We start from the raw sequence: 20,432 nt of genomic DNA, 5'->3' as shown, positions 1-20,432 counted from the left end.
GGGTTGGACCTGCGTTGGAGGTTTATACCTTATGTCATCACCTTTCAAAATCAAGCAAGAAAGTGAATATGAAATGTTAGACTTACTTGGTGGTGGCAGTAACAAAGTTTAGGGAAGCTGTAAAAATTCATTAGACTCGCTTCCTAAGTCCAAACTGCTACGTTTTATACAGGCTTTTTTTTTTAAGTTGAAATTATTTCAGTATTTCGTTCTACCAGTTTGATTTTTAAAATATTTTTTGAACCAAGAAGCTATCCCTTGACTTAATTGTAGTGTGAAAAGGGTATTTTCAAACAAGTAAATAAGAGTGTGTAATTCTTGGATATATGCAACAGAATTATAACACAATAACAAAGTTGGAAGGAACCTTGGAGGTCTTCTAATCCAACCCCCTACTCAGGCAGGAAATGCTATACCATTTTAAATAAGAGGTTGTCTAATCTTTTCTTAAAAACTTCCAGTGTTGGTGCATCCACAACTTCTGAAGGAAATCATTCCACTAATTGTTTTCACTGTCAAGAAATTTCTCCTTAGTTCTAGGCTGCTTTCATTATTTAGGTTTTTGTTTTTTTAACAAAAATGTCTGAACGTCAAAGGAAAATAGAAAGATCTTCATCTGGTGCCAAAATGATAAGCACTTTGAATGGGTCTGGAAACAGACTGCTAGTCAAAGTCGATGTTGAAGGACTGGAATAATACGTTTGTATCAGCCAAGCCTGACGAGCAGTTTAGCTGATCTATTTTGAAATAACTGGCGTTTCAAGACCATTTTGAAGGCAGTTCCTTGTACAAATACATTGTAATAATCTGATTGGGAAGTTACCAGAACATGAATAACTGTTGTGAAATTTTATCTGTCTAGGTAGAGGTGTGGCTGGTGACAAAAGGCACTCCATTCCACCTAGGCCATAGACTTGTAGTGTCAATGAAGGGTCTAGGAGCATCCCCAGAACTTGTGTATTTGTTCCCTTCAATGAATGTATATCCCCACCCCCCAGCACCCAACTGGACACCCTCCACAAAAAGTTTCTCCATCTTGGATGGATTAATTTCAGGTTTTGGCCCTCATCCAATACATGACTGGTTCAGAATGCCAACTGTGACCCCTTTGTTGATCAGAAGAAGCAGAGCTAATGTCATCTGCATATTGATGGCATTTTAGTTGACGTCTGTGGATTACCTCACCCTGTAGTTTCAGGGGTGGGGGGGTGCACAAAAACTGAGGCGAAGGGAGAAGGTAAAAGGCTAACAAGTTTATTCTAACAAGGCTAACAACAAACAGGCTCGGTGACAGGCAACTGCTGAGGATTCCATCTGACAGCTCCCTTTTATACTCAGCTGTCTGACGGCCAACCAATCAGCTGCAAGCTTGGCTCCCGCCGTAACGGCGGACCAGAGGGAAGACTTAGAACATGGCAGCTCCCATTCTGGTATTGCAGTATATAAAAACTATTCACTCTTTATATTCAGAATTATGCTGCTTGTGATCCCAAAGATAATATATACTGTTGTTGTTGTTAGTTGTGAGGTCATGTCCAACTCATCGCGGCCCCAAGGACAACTTTCCTCCAGGCCTTCCCGTCCTCTACCATCCTCTGGAGTCCATTTAAGCTCATGCCTACTGCTTCGGTGACTCCATCCAGCCACCTCATTCTCTGTCGTCCCCTTCTTTTGCCCTCAATCTTTCCCAGCATTAGGCTCTTCTCCAGTGAGTCTTTTCTTCTCATTACGTGGCCAAAGTACTTGAGTTTCATCTTCAGGATCTGTCCTTCTAAAGAGCAGTCAGGGTTGATCTCCTTTAGGACTGACTGGTTTGATCGCCTTGCAGTCCAAGGGACTCGCAAGAGTCTTCTCCAACACCATAGTTCAAAGGCCTCAATATATACTGTAGCCATCATATGGGTGAATACATCTTTAGCTGAAGGGCTTTATTCTCAGAAGATTTGTATAAACATCTCTTGTGAAAGCGATACGTTTGTGGATATTCATAACAAATTCCAGAATGATATATGATCTGAAGAAATATTTCCTGTCTTTAATGAATCTCCTATTCCCTGAAGGGGAAAGAAAACAAATTTATCCTCTACTTACATACGTACAACATCTATATAGTTCTACAGTGTAGCGTGTAATTTGTAGAGTACTATTGGATTACAAGATCAAGATAATACAGGTTTTTATTTTCAAAATCTTCCAATGAAAATTCGTGTTTGTGCAGCTAAATTAGTCAAGGAAGCAAATACATTGGTAGTGGTTTTCCATGCATATTTGTTGCCTTTCAGAAGAAAACCCATCCAGGAAGGCCTGTTGTGAGATGGGCAGCAATATAAATGTAATTAATACATATATACAAAAAATAAAAATATATAAATAATCATGGAACATCCTTGCAGTAAAATTATGTTGAATCCAGTTTGGATTGTTGGAGCCAAGGAGTTGTACATTGTATATGTACATGTTGTACATGTATTTTTTTGTACATTGCATGCTTTTGTCATTCTAACTAGTGTGACAGGGATGTTTACTGACTTCATTCAGTTTGGGACACTGTGACTCTTCTATATTAAGATTTTATTAAGCTTTGAAGCAGATGCTGGTATCCTTAGTTTTTCAAAAGAGATATATCCATTAATGCTGTTGACACTGGGTCACACAGTTTGAAAGTTCCTGAGTCTACATGTTCCTCGGCCCTAGCTAGCCTTTTTGAGGCCACCATGGGCATTTAAGACCACTGTGTACCACTTCAGGTCATTCTGAAAGCTGGAATTTGCAGTAGGAAGCATATCAAACATGTTGATATGCGCAGCAGTGGTTTCATGTCATTAGTTATGGAAAGAGTGCAGATGTGCACACTTATACCTGGCAAGTACAGGGAGCCCAGCCAGGTGTGACAAATTGATATTTTATTTTATTTTTGCGCTGAGTGGCAGGCATGAAAGTAAGTGGTTTGGTACAATCATTATGGTCTCCTGTCTTTCAAGACGACTAATAGTAAATTTGTCAACTGGCGGAAATGGTTTTAGAACCTTTATCATTAACATATGGCCACAACACAGGATGGTAGCTCTTCCTTCTTTATCATTAAACTTTTGTATGAATACATTTCTCCCTCAAATTGTATTGTGGGCATATTCTAAAGATATCATGTCTTGTGATGTCGAGGACCTTGACGCCAGAGGGGACTGAATCTAAGGCATTGTGGGAACTACAGAAAGTGGAAGATGACTTTATTTCTCCCATGGAAATGCCAGGGGTTAAAGTAGGATATATTGTAGAATAGATGCCTTCGGGTATCTGCAGGTACTTGACAGGGAATTTAGCAACTTCAGTTTCCGAAACCTAACGATACACATTATTTTGAAATTACATTTAATTGAGAATTTTTAGATGTAAAATGTTTTAGTTTAAATAGGCTAGAATTTAGGATGTCTTCTGAGATCAAAGGTTAAGGTAACAAGAATTTTGCTGAAATTACTGCTTCTGGCTATACTTCTTGATTCATGCTGGTTATTTATATAATCATAAGTAAATTGCATGAAAACAAATGTAAACAGTATTATGATCATTGCTCTACTTACAACTTTATGCAACCAAAAAGACTAAGGCACAAACCTGTAATGAAGATCTAAAAGCCATGCACAAAATGGCATGTTATTAAATTGGAATTATTTTAATAACCCCAGTTTAAAATCATTAAAGGTTTATTGGACTTGCTGCCTCTGGAAGGGTTTGGCTTGGATACTCAATTCCAGATGTAACACGCTTGCAAAATGCTGATGAAGCAACAATCTGATTTCATAATAAACAAGAGCTATAAGCCAGTTTCTCCCAACTTAGTATCTTGCACAGCTGTTGGACTATAGCTTGCATCCTCCATACGTTGATTGAGAGTGATGGCATTTGTGTTTTTTTTGTGTTTTTTTTTTAAATTTTATTAATTTCATATATACATTCACAATTATATGATCTCATAACTGTTATTAATAATATGTATTTATAACAATTTTTCCCCTACAGTTGACAATATACTTGAAATTGTTTTCTTACCATCCCATAACTCCATCTTATCTTACAACATTCCTACTTCTTCCTTCCTTCCCTCCTTCCTTCCCTCCTTTCTTCTCTCCTACTCTCCTTCCTTCCCTCCTTCCTTCCCTCCTTCCCTCCCCCTTTCTTCTTTCCTTCTCTCCTTCCCTCCTCCTTCCCTGCTTCCTTCCCTCCTTCCTTCCCTCCCTCCTTCCTTCCCTTCCTCTTTCCTTCCCTCCTTCCTTCCCCCCTTTCTTCTCTTTCTTCTCTCCTTCCTTCCTTCCTCCTCTCCTTTCCCTTCTCTCCTTCCCCAGAGTGATGGTACAACATTCCTACTTCTTCTTCCTTCCTTCCCTCCTTCCTTCCCTCCTTTCTTCTCTCCTACTCTCCTTCCTTCCCTCCTTCCTTCCCTCCCTCCTTCCCCCTTCCCTCCTTCCCTCCCCCTTTCTTCTTTCCTTCCCTCCTCCTTCCCTGCTTCCTTCCCTGCTTCCTTCCCTCCCTCCTTCCTTCCCTCCTTTCTGCTCTCCTCCTCTCCTTCCTTTCCCCCTTCCTTTCCTCCTACCTTCCCCCTTCCTTCTCTCCTACATTCCCTCCTTCCTTCCCTCCTTTCTTCTCTCCTTCTCTCCTTCCTTCCTTCCCTCCTTCCTTCCCTCCCTGCTTCCCTCCCTCCTTCCTTCCCTCCTTCCTTCCCCCCTTTCTTCTCTTTCTTCTCTCCTTCCTTCCTTCCTCCTCTCCTTTCCCTTCTCTCCTTCCCCAGAGTGATCGCATTTGTAATGCAAGTTACCCTAAAGGCACCATTGCTAGCTGCAAATGTTCTTGCTCACTCTCAATTTTGTAGATTTTCCTTCCTTGCTGGTCTGTTGTTGCAGTATTAAGATGGAGAGAGAGGGGAGGGAGGGGGAGAGAGAGAAAAAAACAGAGACTAATGTAAAGTTGATACCAACTAGACTCGTGATGGTGAACCTATGGCATGCATGCCAGAGGTGGCACTCAGAGCCCTCTCTGTGGGCACATGCACCATCGCCAGTTGCTCTTCTGGTTTCACATGCATGCTAGCCAATTGGCCTTCGTGGGCACCAGAGCACCCAGAAACGGCCTGAAAACGGCCCAGAAAACAGCCAAAAATGCACATGCACACCAGCCAGCTGGTCTTTGGGTTTCTTACATTCTGACATGCGCACATATGCGTACATTCCGATTTGGGCACTCGGTGCCGAAAAGATTCGCCATCACTGAATTAAACCATTCATGGCACTTGCATAGGAGCAGAGATTGGGGCGATTTCTGCCTCTGCCTTTTCCTCTCTCATCCCAAATACTATATATGTGGCCTCTTCTATGTGGGACTCTTGGGGCTCAACTAGGAAACTTACAGTAGAATGGCTGTACTGAATTATTCTTGAACTATTCATCGACCATTCTTTTGCAGAATGTCCCTTCCCTTTCTGACTTGTATTTCCAAAGCTATTTTTTTTTATTTCTTGAATACTTTGCGTTTTTTTTTTTCATTTAATGCCTGGAATTTGCTTAAGGAGCTCAAGGTTTATAACTTTTTGCCAGTGTAACATCCCTATGGGATAAACTAGGCCGAGGCTTTAAGAGTGTATCAGGGCCAGTGAGTACTGTAAACTTCATAGGGATCTGAAGACCGGGATCTGAACTTCAAACTGAGTATGCCCATTTACACTAGCATCTATTTATTTTTTTTGTCTAGGTGAGGGGTCTCCAAACTTGACAAATTTAAGACTTGTAGACTTTAATTCCCAGAATTCCTTAGTCAGAATGCACAGCTGGCTGAGGAATTCTGGGAGATGAAGTCCACAAGTCTTAAAGTTGCCAAGGTTGGAGACCCCTGGTCTAAGGCTGTGAAGCCAAACAAGATTAACCTTTAGTACTTGAAAGGGATATTGACCTATTCTGGAATACCCCCCCCCCACTTTTACACTGCAGAAAAAGATAACGCAAAACCTAGAAAACTGCATGAAATGTGTCTACAGGATCATCAGAAGTGATTCAAAAACATTTTTTCCCTTTCATTCCCATTTATTTTCCAAAATTCTGGGTCTGACATGTTGGCTACATTAAGCCTATTGCTATAGAACAGCCATAGACCTTATTTTTATGGTTTCCATGTAGTTCTTTTTAGAAATCTAGTTTAGAAATACCAGGCTGGACAGAAAGAGAACAATGAGCCAGTCACTCATATCAAGTAACCAGAACTCTGATTTAGCAGGAGCAAGTGAGCCTCAACTGGTATTTGCTGTATAATTATTCTGCTTGGTTCCTCTTGACAGCCAGAGCAGATAAATCATCTCTTGCTCCATCAGTGGTTGGCTTAGCATTGCATGCAAACTGGTCCCTCTGTCTCATTGCTTTCCTTACAGGCCAGTTATGTAAGTAGCCTTAGTCGGAACAGCCGAGCGTACCAGTATGTTTTTTTCAACCACAAGACATCAGACCTGATCAGGGCGTATGAGAATTGCGTGGTAGAGTTCGGGATTGTTCTGTTTCAAAAGGTTGTTGGAGGTCAGCACAATATTTTCCCTGCCTTCTAGCCAGTCACAGTTTCCAGACTTTCACTTTGGCATTAAAAGTTCATCAGACTCCATTCTAAGTAAATTTGGAATCAAAGAAGCCAAATTTCAAGTGCTGGAGCTTTTTTGTTTGTTTGTTTGTTTGTTTTTGGACTTTACTTGCCTCTGCCATTTGAAAGCCACTAAAAATGTACTTCAAAGAAATGATTTGCCACATTAAAAAAAATGGGTTTCAATATTAAAATCTGACTACATAACTGATCAACATAGAAGCAAGATAGAGCAAGATGTTTTCTTTAGAATACCAATAGTTTCTCCTCCTCCACCACTACCACTCATTTTTTTCCTTCAAAAAATTTGGGTGATAAAACAGAAATTGGATGCTTTTTTTTTCTGGAACAAAAAAGGGTTTTGCAATCTTTGGAATTATTTGAAACACAAAGGCGCCCAGAGAGTGGGTGAGCAGGTGAACTGTTGGAGCAGAGCTGAAGAAACCAGTCCAATCTCAACTATGGTTCTGCAGAAAGAGAGAGAAAAAAGCAAAGCCATTTATTTATTTGCTAAAGTTATGCTGGGATGCCAATGGTTGGGAACATGGTATACATTGCATGATGGATGGCTTGGCCATCCATATACATTCTACTGAAGATTATAAAACGAAAGTGTCTTTCAATTTGTGGATTAAAAGGATTTAAAAAGGCATCCTTAGTGAATTTGGCTATTGAAATGAAACTGGTATGTTTAAATGCAATTTAAAAATAATAATAATGTGGGGTGATAAATGCTCAAATTGTTTTTAATCTGATCCAAGCAAAATTGTTATTGCTTGACAAAATGAGTAACGGGCATGTTGTGTGTTTGTGGTAGTTGCCGCTTTTCTTTGGTGTACAGGTAGTCCTCGACTTACAACAGTTCATTTAATGACCGTTCAAAGTTACAACAGTACTGATCACATGATCAGAACCGAGATACTTGGCAAGGGGTTCATATTTATAACGGTTTCAGCATCCTGGGGGTCATGTGATCACCTTTTGCGACTTTCTGATAAGCAAAGTCAATAGGGAAACCAGATTCGCTTAACAAGAAAAGTCGTAAAACAGAGCAAAGTTCGCTTAACAAATGTCTCGCTTAGCAACAGAAACGTTGGGCTGAATTGTGGTCATAAGTCAAGGATTACCTGTACAAGTGGTGGGTGCATTTTAGAAGGAATGGCTGTCAGCTGCTACCGTAACTATTATCAGAACAGAGGCCTATTCTCTTACCATTAGTGTCAACAAAAAACCTAAACAGCATTTTTTAAAACTTTAATGCTGTTTTGAAAAAAAAAAAAGACTTTTCTTGTATGTGCCTAACAAGGAAACAAACAAAAAATAATATTCACCCACGTACATTGACCTTTGACAACATAAAGCTTTTTTGTTTCTGAGAGTCAAAGCGTGCCTGCTCTGAGAAGTTTGGGTGGTGAAGACCAATTGTCTTATGTCGATGTCTTCGTTCCCAGCAATCATTCTAGAGAGATGGAAGCAATCCAAATATATCCCCCAAGACAGTTTTCTTGGTGGATATTTCTTCCCTTTTCATCTTGTGGAGTTAAAACAAAAAGTAATGCCTGATACATGGAAAATTAAGCAGAAACCCTATATTGCTAGTCCTTCGATTCCTACATTTAAAAAGCTGTGGGAAGAGCTGGAATCTCAGAGAAAGCCCTTTCTGTCGTTGAGTTTTCTTTGGTTGGTGTAAAAATGTGGCTATTATGTGCGTTGTTTTCTTGTATCTACCAGCATATTTTAGAAGGTGCATCTGATTTTTGTTTTTAAAAAAGGATTCCAGATTACTGGGTAATTAAAACAGATGTCTGTTGAAAGGGCAAAGAAGGCATAGTGTGCCCCTTAATATTGTTGTTGTTTAGTCGCTATGTCTGTCTCTTTGTGACACCATGGAGTGCAGCACGCCAGGCTTCCCTATCCTCCACCGTCTCCCTGAGTCTGTCCAGGGCCTGGAAACCATCTTTGTCATTCAGCTTACATACATCTTTGAGGACACTCAAGCCTCGGAGTGTTCCTTCGTTGGGGGTGTTACTTGGAACCCTGACATCCAAACTTATGCCACTGTGTGGATGACACAATCTAACCATCATCATCCTCTGCTGTCCCCTTCTCTGTTTGCCTTCAATCTTTCCCAGCATCAGGGTCTTTTCCAATGAGTCCTCTCTTCTCATTTGAGTTTCTCAGTATTTGAGTTTCGGCCCGTATTATAATGTGGGACAAAAGCCTCTATAAAGATTTTACTTCTCCCCTATGTATCGGAGTTCCCAGTATAACTTTTCCTTTTCTTATGGGATGTTCGGGATTCTTAATATTCAGCTCACATCCTGTGATTATGTATGCTTTCAGCAGTGGTCTTCCTGTTGCATATTTTTCCATCGGGCTCTTCTGAACATTTGTCTGTATCCCTTAGTAATAACTAAGGTGATGACTATCACGTTGCTGCTTTTCTTAAATATTTGGTTTTGCTTGAAGTCATAATTAACTACCGAATGTTAAATAGGTCGTTCCTCATGGTGGGAAGGACGTGCTTAGCAAATCAGAACAAAGTTTCTAATAAAAGAACATACAGATTGCCTTGTGTAATAACTGCGTAAGAAGAGCATTTAGGGCAAGCAGGAGGTTACACTGAAGAGATGTGTCATAACTGTAGACTTCTTGAATGCAGAAGAGGCTGTTATGGAAAAGAGCACAGTCCATGCATAAGAATAAGAGTTAGAGAGCAAGAATCAAACCAGGCAGTGGTGGGCTGCTGCAGGTTCGGACCAGTTCAGGTGAACAGGTAGTTGCAATCTGTGGATGGCCGCCCCCGCCCTTGGTGCTATGCTGTCCTATTTAGCCTTGTTTGTCATGTGAAGGCCAGGCACATGCATGGATGGCATGCACGCTCACATTTTCGGTGCTGAACGAATCGGTTCTTAATTCATGTGCCGCCCTCCTCTGAATCCAGGTCTCTGACATGGCAGGCTGATTCCCACCCGGCAGACAGAGAAGACAACATGGGTAATCCCAGAACCTTTCGACAGTGGCTTAGACTGAGGCTACATTCGTCTGTCTCTTCTACTGGCATACAACTCTTAAAACAGATTGATTCCAAATGTATTCAGCCCTCAACAGAGGGAATTAAATATTTCCCAAATATCTGTGGGCATGTAACTGTGATCTGTCGTCCATGAGAAGATATCATGAATGGTCTGTCCCAGCCTGCCTTAGATGAAGTTGTCTGATTTGCTGAGAGTTTTTCGAGGTATGGCACTTGAGGATTCCATAGGCTGGAAAACATGGCTATATGAGCCATGGTGGTGCAGTGGTTAGAATGCAGTGCTGCAGCCTACCTATACAATACAATACAATAGCAGAGTTGGAAGGGACCTTGGAGGTCTTCTAGTCCAACCCCCTGCCTAGGCAGGAAACCCTATACCGTTTCAGACAAATGGCTATCCAACATCTTCTTAAAGACTTCCAGTGTTGGGGCATTCACAACTTCTGGAAGCAAGCTATTCCACTGGTTAATTGTTCCAACTGTCAGGAAATGTCTCCTCAGTTCTAAGTTGCTTCTCTCCTTGATTAGTTTCTACCCATTGCTTCTTGTTCTACCCTCAGGTGCCTTGGAGAATAGTTTGACTCTCTCTTCTTTGTGGCAACCCCTGAGATATTGGAACACTGCTATCATGTCTCCCCTAGTCCTTCTTTTCATTAAACTAGACATACCCAGTTCCTGCAACCGTCCTTCATATGTTTTAGTCTCTGGTCCCCTAATCATCTTTGTTGCTCTTCTCTGCACTCTTTCTAGAGTCTCAACATCTTTTCTACATCGTGACAATCAAAATCTTACTCTTTTCACTATTGAATTTCATTTTTTTAGATAGTGCCCAATGTTCAAGTTTATCAAGATCCTTCTGTATCTTAAGCCTATCTTCTGGAGTGTTGGCTATTCCTGCCAGCTTGGTGTCATCTGCAAATTTGAAGAGTTCCCCATTTATTCCCTCATCCAAATCATTGATGAAGATGTTGAAGAGTACTGGGCCCAAAACAGAGCCTTGGGGTACTCCACTGCATACTTCCCTCCATGTAGATGCAGTTCCATTGAGGACTACACGTTGAATGTGATTGGTCAGCCAGTTACGAATCCATCTGGTGGTGATGCTGTCTAACCCACATTCTTCTACTTTTATCTAGTAGTAGGTTATGGTCTACCTTATCAAATGCCTTACTGAAGTCCAAGTAAACTATATCGACGGCATTCCTCTGGTCCACTAATTTGTCACTTTGTCAAAGAATGCAATAAGATTAGTCTGGCATCATCTGTTTTTGACAAACCCATGATGGCTTTTGGCTATTACTGTATTACCTCTCCTGGCTGCCGGCTGACTGCAATTTGGCAGTTCAAATCTCACCAGGCTCAAGGCTGTCTCAGCCTTCCATCCTTCCAAGGTGGGTAAAATGGGGACCTAGATTGTTTGGAGGCAATATGCTGACTCTGTAAACTGCTTAGCGAGGGCTGTAAAGCACTGTGAAGCGATATGTAAGTCTAAGTGGTATTGTTATATGAACTGGAGATAACAGAAGTTGTAGCTAACACAATTTTATTTGTTTGTTTCTAGACTTCTATGCCGCCTATCTCACAAGGCAGCTCTGGAAGGAACCAAATTCCTCAGACTTTCATACCTTGTTTTATATGTGTAATTCATGTCCTCCTTTCTCCAGTATAAAACACCAAATCTACCCGTGGGAAAAATCCCAGACCTGGCATTTTCCTGGAAACTTCTTTCCTTCCTCCCCAACAATGAGGTTGTGCAGCCTTTGCTTTCTCTTCCCTTTTTAGGAAGATCCATTAACAGTTAAGATTGCTAGGCAATATGCTTATATCATCGAGCTCAAATAACCGCTGGTGGTTTATGCTATTTTTGAGAGAAAGTGCTTCATTTTTTTTCCTTAACAGTTCTATAATTAAGATAAGGTAAGCTGATTGGAAGCTAAGCAGGGTCAGACCTGGTTAGTGAATCTCCAGAGAATAATTGGGTTGTAGGCTAAATTGGGCATTTTAATGCATAAAAACATTTGCATTGCTGCTAAGAAATCCATGTGGCTGTTTCCATGAAATCACTAGAAGTTGAACACCTGAAAGAGATTATTTTATCTTTGCAAACCACAGAGTAACAGAACTAGGTAAATAAATCTGATCACATAAGCATGGGGGGGATTCATTGTTACATGACATCTGATACACATTGGCTTTATTCTTCTCTGGGAGACACTTTGTGGGATGCAAAATTTGATGTAAATAAGCCACACGATGTTGATGCATGAGATAGCCCTGGCAGGATCTGGGCACAATCTTGTTGCTGGTGGAGTTTTCTGAGTGTTTGCTTCTCCAGAAACCTCACCTATTCCATCATATGGGCTTGGCTTCAGTATCTGATGAGGTTGAAATTGCTGTGTGGGAGATTGGGTGTGCCAGCTTCTTTTTCCTTCTGGATACCTTTAGTGTGTGGTAAGAGCTCCTACTGCCATGTTCTATCTTCCACTCTCCTGCTTGTGATCAGGAAAGAAAGCTGGAATAGAGTAACATCTGGAAGTGGCCCAGTCAAATAGAGGAATGCTATAAGGGGAAGGCTGCCTATAATATGTGTTCCTGCAAATGTCATTGGAACTGTTAGTAAATATTCAACTGGGGCTGACCTTGAGAAGTCTAATTAGTCCCAAAGACCAAATTGTGTCCCCTTCTAAACATTCCAAGGCACAGTCACTTTTCAATGACCTTCTACTGACTTCTGATGCTCACCTGCCTGAATTGTTCTTCTTTGTTCCTGTTGGCATGTTTGCTGTACTTTTTCAGAAAGGCCTTGCTGAAAAATGAATGCTTTCTCTGGTTTGTGTTATGTGCCTATGTTATGTAAACGGACATAAGCATTTTATGTAATGCAATTCTGTACAAATGCAGCTTTTGTTAGATAGAACTCTTAGGTACTTCCATGAAATAAATAAATACATACATACATACATACATACATACATACATACATACATACATACATACATGCTGGTCTTGTTGTATTCGGGTCTTTTCCCGTGTAAGAATCTTACATGGGAAAAGATCCGAATACAACAAGACCAGCATACCTACACCCATGAAAATCTACATACATACATACATACATACATACATACATACATACATACATACATACATACATACATACATACATGCTGGTCTTGTTGTATTCGGGTCTTTTCCCGTGTAAGAATCTTACATGGGAAAAGATCCGAATACAACAAGACCAGCATACCTACACCCGTGAAAATCTACATACATACATACATACATACATACATACATACATACATACATACATACATACATATCTCAGAACTTTCAGTTCCAGGAGCACCCATGGAATAGGTACAGAGAAGGTTAAGAGACAAAAATGCCCTCAGCCTTGAGGAAAGAATTTGAGAAGTAATTGAACAGCCCTGGTCTTTGGCTGGTTTTTTCCCCTTCCTTCATAAATATCACTTGCAGGCAATGAGAATGGTATAATAAACTAGAAGGACATATCAATCCATAGTACCCTGTTTCCCCGAAAATAAGATCTCCCCCCAATAATAAGCCCAATTGGGCTTTTGAGTGCATGTGCTAAAATAATCCCTCCTCTCAAAATAAGCCCTCCCCGAAAATATTGCAACTCAGCAGCAGCCATGAGGTGACCATGCTAGTCTCCTTCTGCACCTCGAAAATAATAAGACCTCCCCAAAAATAAGGCCAAGTGCTTATTTTGGGGGTCAAAAGAAAATAAGACCCTGTCTTATTTTCGGGAAAACACGGTAGCAGATAATTCTTTCCTCCTTCTCTACTGTTTTTGATGTTGGCTTATTAAGCAGACTTCATAAGTGGTTGTATTGTTAATATTTCTGGGAGCGTCCACCAAGCTGTGAAAGCCAGCCTACCAAGAACATAGCCCACTCCTCTAGAGAGCCTACATTTGCATTATTGGATATTAGGACTGCTGATGGCAAGACTCAGATCTCAACAGATGCTGATCAAAAAGAAATTGATCCGTGGCAATAACTGAAAACTGATGTCCCAAATACCTCTTATTGTTTCTCTGCTTTAGAAAGAGTTGAGACCTCGTGTGTGCCAGATGAAGAAGGGCCCCAATGGATACGGGTTCAACCTCCACAGTGATAAGACAAAACCAGGCCAATACGTTCGGGCTGTGGATCCAGATTCTCCTGCGGAAGCTTCAGGGCTGCGGCCTCAAGACCGTATCATTGAGGTATGTATTGGGTGGTGGTGGTGGGTGCACTGTTAGTTGCACATTAATTAACGTTTGGTTAACCTAGACGCTGTCTTCTCAAAGAGAATTGATTAAAGGGGAGTTGTGATCCAAGAGTTGTGCCAGCTTAGCCATTTCTTGGCTTTTCGAAATCACCTCGTACAACTCGCTTGTTTTTAAGCCAAATAAAATTTGCCAGTGAACTTGGGGAATCAAAATACCCATTGTCTGATTTGAGAGTAGTTATTATTATACAGTATTTCTATACCCTGCCATAAAGGTAAAGGCATTTGTCTTTCCCAAATGCCTTTACCTTGCAAATAAGTAGAATTCTCTTTCTTGTCTGAGACCATTTCCTCAAAGATCTTTGTAGACTATTTTAACATATTTTAACATAAATTAAAACCTTTCTTCTTGGGCCCCTCTCATGATTGCAATCTCACCTGGCAGCAAGGTTCACCTGGATACTTTTGGCATAGGAGCTCAGTGGATCCACCTATGTGATGCTTGTTTAGAATCTTCAAATTGTCATCACTAATTACAGCTCTATCCAGCAAGGCATGTCCCTGCCCTGAGGAATTTGCCAATTAAATTGGAGTATGGAAAAGCAATAAAAAGAAAATGTTGGGGGCAAAGGTAGCAAGGGAAGAATAGGCTTATGATTTAAAAGAATATCCTTGATTCTTAACATTGGTTTCAGCATGAGCTTAAGCCTGAAAGTCCTGATGGACAGTGTCATAAGCACAATAGGATAGATTGGATGTTGATGACCCAAGCTCAGTTTCATGCCAAATAGTCTCTTTTAAAGATCAGAGGGGAAATGCCAATGGTAGGGAAGATATGACCAAGTCTGGGAGCCAAAGACAAATAGATCTTCGCACTGGATCATTTCACAGAAGGGCTTTGGAAGGGCTAAGTTAAACAAAGATAATTTCCCCGCACTGTCCAGGGATTCATAAAGGAGTGAGATTTTTCTGAAGCAGTCACCATTGGATTGCACAATCAAAGCTGTCAGGCGTGCATGGCTAGAGATGAGGCTACACAACACTGTAGATATGTGACATTTTATACAGACTCGCAACTACCCACTTGCATAGATGCCTTCTCAGCATGAAATTCTGTTCCAGTCTTTAGGGAGAAACAAGTATGAATAGCACTTTTTGGAGAATATGACTTTAGCCAAACTGAGTGGAAGGTGAAGACTGAGAAGGCAATTCTCTATATTGTGCCAATGTATAAGCTAGGAAAGGGAGAGAGACAAACATATGCAGCTCCTACTGTGTGTAAATTTACAGACCCATCAGTATTTCAAGCCTAAGGCCAAAGGTTCTATAGTTCATTATTTTAATGCATATTATTTTTTGCCCTAAAGTGTGCTTAGTTTAGGCTTCTATAGCTCAACTACACAGAAAGGAGATCTAGCAACTAGGTTATTTGTTACTTCAGTATGTCACGAAACCAGGGTTGGGCAGTCTTGATTGGTCAGTGTTGTGGGAGCCCTGGGTGTGTCTTTTGTGTTACACGCGTTGTTTTGCATGTGTCCAGTCATAAAGCCTTTGGGGCCCTAGAGGCATTCTGGTAAATAAAGATGATGATAGTTGGTACTTGCTGTGCAGCATGCCATTCTATTATGCTTCTATTATGTTTTAATTAAAAAGATCCTTTAAAGCAAAATAAGAAGTTTGCCAACACGGAAGGAGGTGTCAGAAAGATGCTGGTGTTCTCAAGCTCTATATTGCTGACCCTGCATTGAATTATCAAGCTAGCTTTGCAAATGAGGAGTGGGGAGGAGGGCAAGGGAGGCCACAGCAGTGCTGCAGCATCATGATGTGAGCCCCATCCCTTTTCTACATGCATTGCAATGTTGCATGTACTGTATGCTCCCAAAGGGGAAGTTGGAGGTCATCTTCATTCTGATAAAAGCAGAGGGTTGCTATACATCAGGGGTCCCAAATCCACAGGCCACATCCCAGTACCGGGCCACGTCCCATTTCAAACCGAGCCACAGAAGTGATGTGGAAGCGTGCACACATTGTTCTGCTTGCGCCAGCAGCAGGTGAGTATGTGCATGCAGCTCCATTTGCACAAGTGGTAGGCATGTGTGCTCGCCACTATGTGAATAGAGCTGCTGCATGCACGTTTGCCATGTGGAAAACCATCTCTTCTCTCCCCCCCCCCTCCTTTGCCAGTCTGCAACACCAGAAAGATTGGGAACTGCTGCTCTAAATGCCTATTTTGTGAAAAACAAAACAAGAAACCTTTTAGCTCAAAATGAAATTAATGTAAGGGTTATAATATGCAAATAATATATATACATATACCCTCTGTGGGTGGGTTTTGTACTTTCTTTTAAAACTACCTTGAGTGTAAAATTATTTATAAAGATGATAAAGGTGGGATAAAAGTAAAAATGAATAAATAAATATAGCTGATGTTCTTATTCCCTGCTGTTAAGTCATACTGACTAATAAGAATGACTTAAGAATAGTGAGCAAGAGTAATGGCATCAACTAAAGGTCAGAGCTGGGAGTATCCACTTTCAGTCTAATTAAAATGCTGATACATGTTGTAATTTATTTTTTATGATTTATAGATTGCCTTTCAGCACATAGGTGCTCATTAAGTTCTGAGTACAGCCAGGTTTATATTGCTGTTGCTGCAATCTAGCTATGTCCATCCCTGGCCTGTTTGCTGTGTTACACAAGGCACTTCTCTTTTAAGATAACAACCACAACTTGCCCTTATATTCTTGATTAAAATAATGCCTGTCCATATTTGTTAAGAAATTCAGAAGCCACAAAACATGGTGTTTTTAAATGATAATATAATCTTCAGCAAAATTTAATGGCCATCTTTCCTTCCTTCTTGAACCTTCAGATAGGGCAAAATTGGGCTTGTCTAAATACTGAGCAGTGTTATGTTCTCGCTAGGCTGACTCTAAGCCATAGCTTACTTGAAATTTAAAGTCATCCAGTGACCATTTTTAGTTTTGTTGACATGGTGAGGAATCATTGATGGTTCCTACTGAAAGGCCTACCGCTAGAGGTAATAGCCCTTATAAAGATAGATATCCTAAGATCGTAGAGCTGCTTTTGAATGATACTACATGGGCACTGCTTTGATAGGGTTAGGGTTTGATAGACTGCATCTGCTCTTCTGAAGCTCTCACCCTCTTGTGTGGACCAGTCGTGGGGTGCTACCAGTTTGGCCCGGTTCGGCCGAACCAGTGGTGGTATGGCGGCCTGGGTCGCTGGAACTGGCAACGACCCAGGCCTGCCACACCTCTGAACCAGTTCCCCAGTCACCACCATTGTCATCTTCTTTTTGAGTTCTGCACATGGGCAGAACAATTTTAACTGAATTGTGCATGCGCGCGCACGAGTGAACCAGCAGTAAAGCCCACCCCTGGTGTGGACCCTTAGACTTCCTTGGATACCTATGGGATAATTTTCATTAGGAAGGCTTGTGTTATTGGACAATTTTTGGTAGAAATCTATTTTTCCAACAGAAGTAACCTGGTCTTCAAGAATTATGCTCCATGACCTTTTGCAGTATATGTGAGGGATTAATGTCAGGTATTAGGAACTGGGTTTTAATAGAAATGCAGTCCCTTGAAGATGGAGCAGAGCCATGATTTAGGCCCATCTACTTCTTGTTCACATGGAGTGTGAAATTTGGAAAAGCAGCCTTTCAGCTTGGCATTATTTTGCTCAAAAGGCAGTGTCATAACCCAAATATCCTTGTTCACAGAAAGTGTTAAACACAAAAACATGCTGGTGAAGGATATTGAGAATTATAGCTTGATACAAGATTGAAGAAGATTGTTTGAGGTACATTTATGTCACCAAAGAAAGGCCTTTACTATATGTAATTTAGATAGTTAAACAAAGTTTCAAATGATAGTATGTGGCAGTTTTAAATATCCTATCACATTGGCAAAAGCTGTGGTGATTCCTATTGCTTTTGTGGGAGACATATCATAAGATACCATATAGTCAGGAGTGGGCTGCTGGGGGTTCGCACGGGTTCGGGCAGTCCTCTAGCTAGGATTCTGCCCAGTTCTGCCACCCCAGACTGGTTGTGACCACCCCACCCCTCCCAGGAGTCTCTGCGCAGCCCTCTCATCATGCAGGGCCCGCACAGTGTCTTGGGGAGAGCTAAAATTAGGCCTATTGGAGGGTCCGGAAGTCTGGAAACAGGACTCTTTCCAGCCTCTGGAGGACCTCTGGAGCCCAGAGGAAACAGTTTTCTCCCTCCCAGAGGCTTCAGGAAAGCCTCCGGAGCCGGGGAAAGGCAAAAAATTGTTGAAGACTCGGAAAGTCCTTGACTTACGACCTGGCAGCTGGCAACAGGCCAGGCAATGCCCTGATTGGCTAGGGTGCGGCATTGTCTGTTGCTAGCCTCTAGAGGCGCCCTGATTGGTTAGGGCGCAGCATCATTCGTTGCTAGCCGCAGAAGGTGCGCTCATTGGTTATCCCTGCTTGACAGCCCGTTTAAATAGCTGTCAAGCAGGGATGGTGCTGAATCGCCTGTAAATAGTTTCTTTGAAATAAACTTCTTGTTCTGGCAGTCCTGGCTCTCGTCTCGTCTTTCTGTCGATCCTCAAAAAAAATGCAACCTCTCCCACTGTGTTGCAGGAGGATGACTAGGCCACACCCACCATGGCCTACCCAGCAACTGGACAGCGAACCCGTTGCTGGAAGTTTTGAAGCCCACCCCTGCATATAGTCCTGTACTTGCTATTGCTGTGGAATGCTACTGATTTCTGTGGGATGGACGCCAACATTTGTAAAGTCTCAATATTGTTTGGGTGTCTGCCTGAATATGTGGGTTTTTTTTTCTTTGGGCTCAGAAACATGTTTCTTTCCTGGCAGGTGAATGGGCAATGTATGGAAGGCAAGCAACACTCAGATGTTGTTTCAGCCATAAAGTCTGGTGGAGATGAGACCAAGCTGCTGGTAGTGGATAATTTAACAGATGAATTCTTCAAGAAGTGCAAAGTCATCCCCTCTGAAGCACATCTGAAAGGTATGGCATCCGTTTGCTAAAGAAGATATTGTTGTGGTTTGGGTGAGATTTAAAGAACCAACTCCTTCCTAGACAGAGATGCTATGAGTGTATTGGAATGCAAGTATGAAGCGAGCATGGGCCCACTGGATAGGCTAGCAAAGAGCCCCTGACACTTCTCATTTTCTGCCTTAGAGTCCTGTACCTTCTGTGGGAGGAGAATGGTGTGGTGTAGCTATGTCTCAGTCTTGAGTGGAAATAGCAATAGCACTTAGACTTACATAGCACTTCACAGTGCTTTACAGCCCTCTCTAAGCGGTTTACAGAGTCAGCCTATTGCCCACAACAATTTGGCTCCTCATTTTACCCAACTCGGAAGGATGGGAGGCTGAGTCAACCTTGAGCCTGGTGGGATTTGAACTGCCAAATTGCAGGTAGCTGGCAGTCAGCAGAAATAGCCTGCAGTACTACTGCATTCTAACCACTGCACCACTGATCTCACCAGAAACAAGACAGGAACTAGCAGTCCCTTTAAACATTAAATAAATCCCAGTAATGTAGAATGGCCAGGAACAACGAGCTATGTGAACATCCTCAATAGTTGGGGTATTTGGCATAAAATAACTAAAAAGAAGTAGGAGCAGGTGGTTGGCTCATTCAGAAAGACAGAGTTCATTGTTAAATGAGTTACAAGATGTTCTTCCATCTTTAGGAATGTAAGAAGCTGCTTAGTTTTGAATCACTCTCTTGGTTTATTGAACCCAGAATGATGGGTACAGACTGGTAGCTGCTGTCCACGGTTCAGGACAGTTTGCCCAGCCCTTCCTCAGGACAGTCCTGAAGGGACTGAAGTTAGATTTTTTTTCTGCATTCAAAGCATGTGTTGTACTGTTTAGGGGTGAATTTTCCCTCAATAGTAGAACAAAGACACCCACCCCACAAAAAATCTGGTTAATGTTTTCAAATGCTGACCTGGTTCTACAGATAAATGAATGCTAAATTTCATATACAGTATTTTTTGGAGTATAAGACACACCAAGATTTTGAAGAAGCAGATTAAAAAAAAAAGTATTTGCACTCTGCAGACCTCCCCAAAACGGCCCGTTTTTTGTCAAAAACAGAGCATGCATAAACTTTAGAAGGCTTATAGAGTGCTCCTGGTGGCTGCGGGGGGGGGGGGGCGGGCAAGCAAAAAATGGCCCGTTTTTCAGTCATTTTTGCCCTCCCCAACCCCCAGGAGCATTCTGGAAGCCTTTTAAAGGCTATGCATGACCATTTTGGTGAAGGGGGCATTGTTTTAGGAGGCCAAAAAAGCTGTATTCAGTGTATAAGACGCACCCAGATTTTCACCTTGCTTTTTGAGGTGCATCTTATACTCTGAAACATATGGTAAATGAAATTAAATGTTGGATATATAAGCCAGTAGGCCTGTCCTTGAAAAGCATGTATTGGTAACTGGGAGCTAATCTTGGGAATGCATGGCTGCTTACCACACAAATAAGAGTCTTTCTCTAGCCTCCTCGTTCTCTACATTCAAACACAAAA

The 20,432-nt window shown here is 41.6% G+C and overlaps 1 protein-coding gene across 1 annotated transcript in view; it reads left to right on the top strand.

Annotated features, from left to right (window-relative positions):
• Window positions 1-20,432, top strand: part of NHERF1 (NHERF family PDZ scaffold protein 1) — an 89,832-nt gene that overhangs the window by 47,299 nt on the left and 22,101 nt on the right. Inside the window, exons 2-3 of the mRNA XM_014071582.2 lie at window positions 13,719-13,880; window positions 18,755-18,908. Of these exons, the coding sequence (XP_013927057.2) occupies window positions 13,719-13,880; window positions 18,755-18,908 (316 nt within the window). The remainder of the gene's footprint in view (window positions 1-13,718; window positions 13,881-18,754; window positions 18,909-20,432) is intronic.

The sequence above is a fragment of the Thamnophis sirtalis genome, unplaced genomic scaffold (assembly GCF_051295495.1).
Source record: "Thamnophis sirtalis isolate CommonGarterSnake01/CBP01778 unplaced genomic scaffold, rThaSir2_p1.2 scaffold_3, whole genome shotgun sequence".
NCBI lineage: Eukaryota > Metazoa > Chordata > Lepidosauria > Squamata > Natricidae > Thamnophis > Thamnophis sirtalis.
Note: the sequence above shows the minus strand (reverse complement) of the source record. Positions and strands in the feature narration are given on the sequence as shown.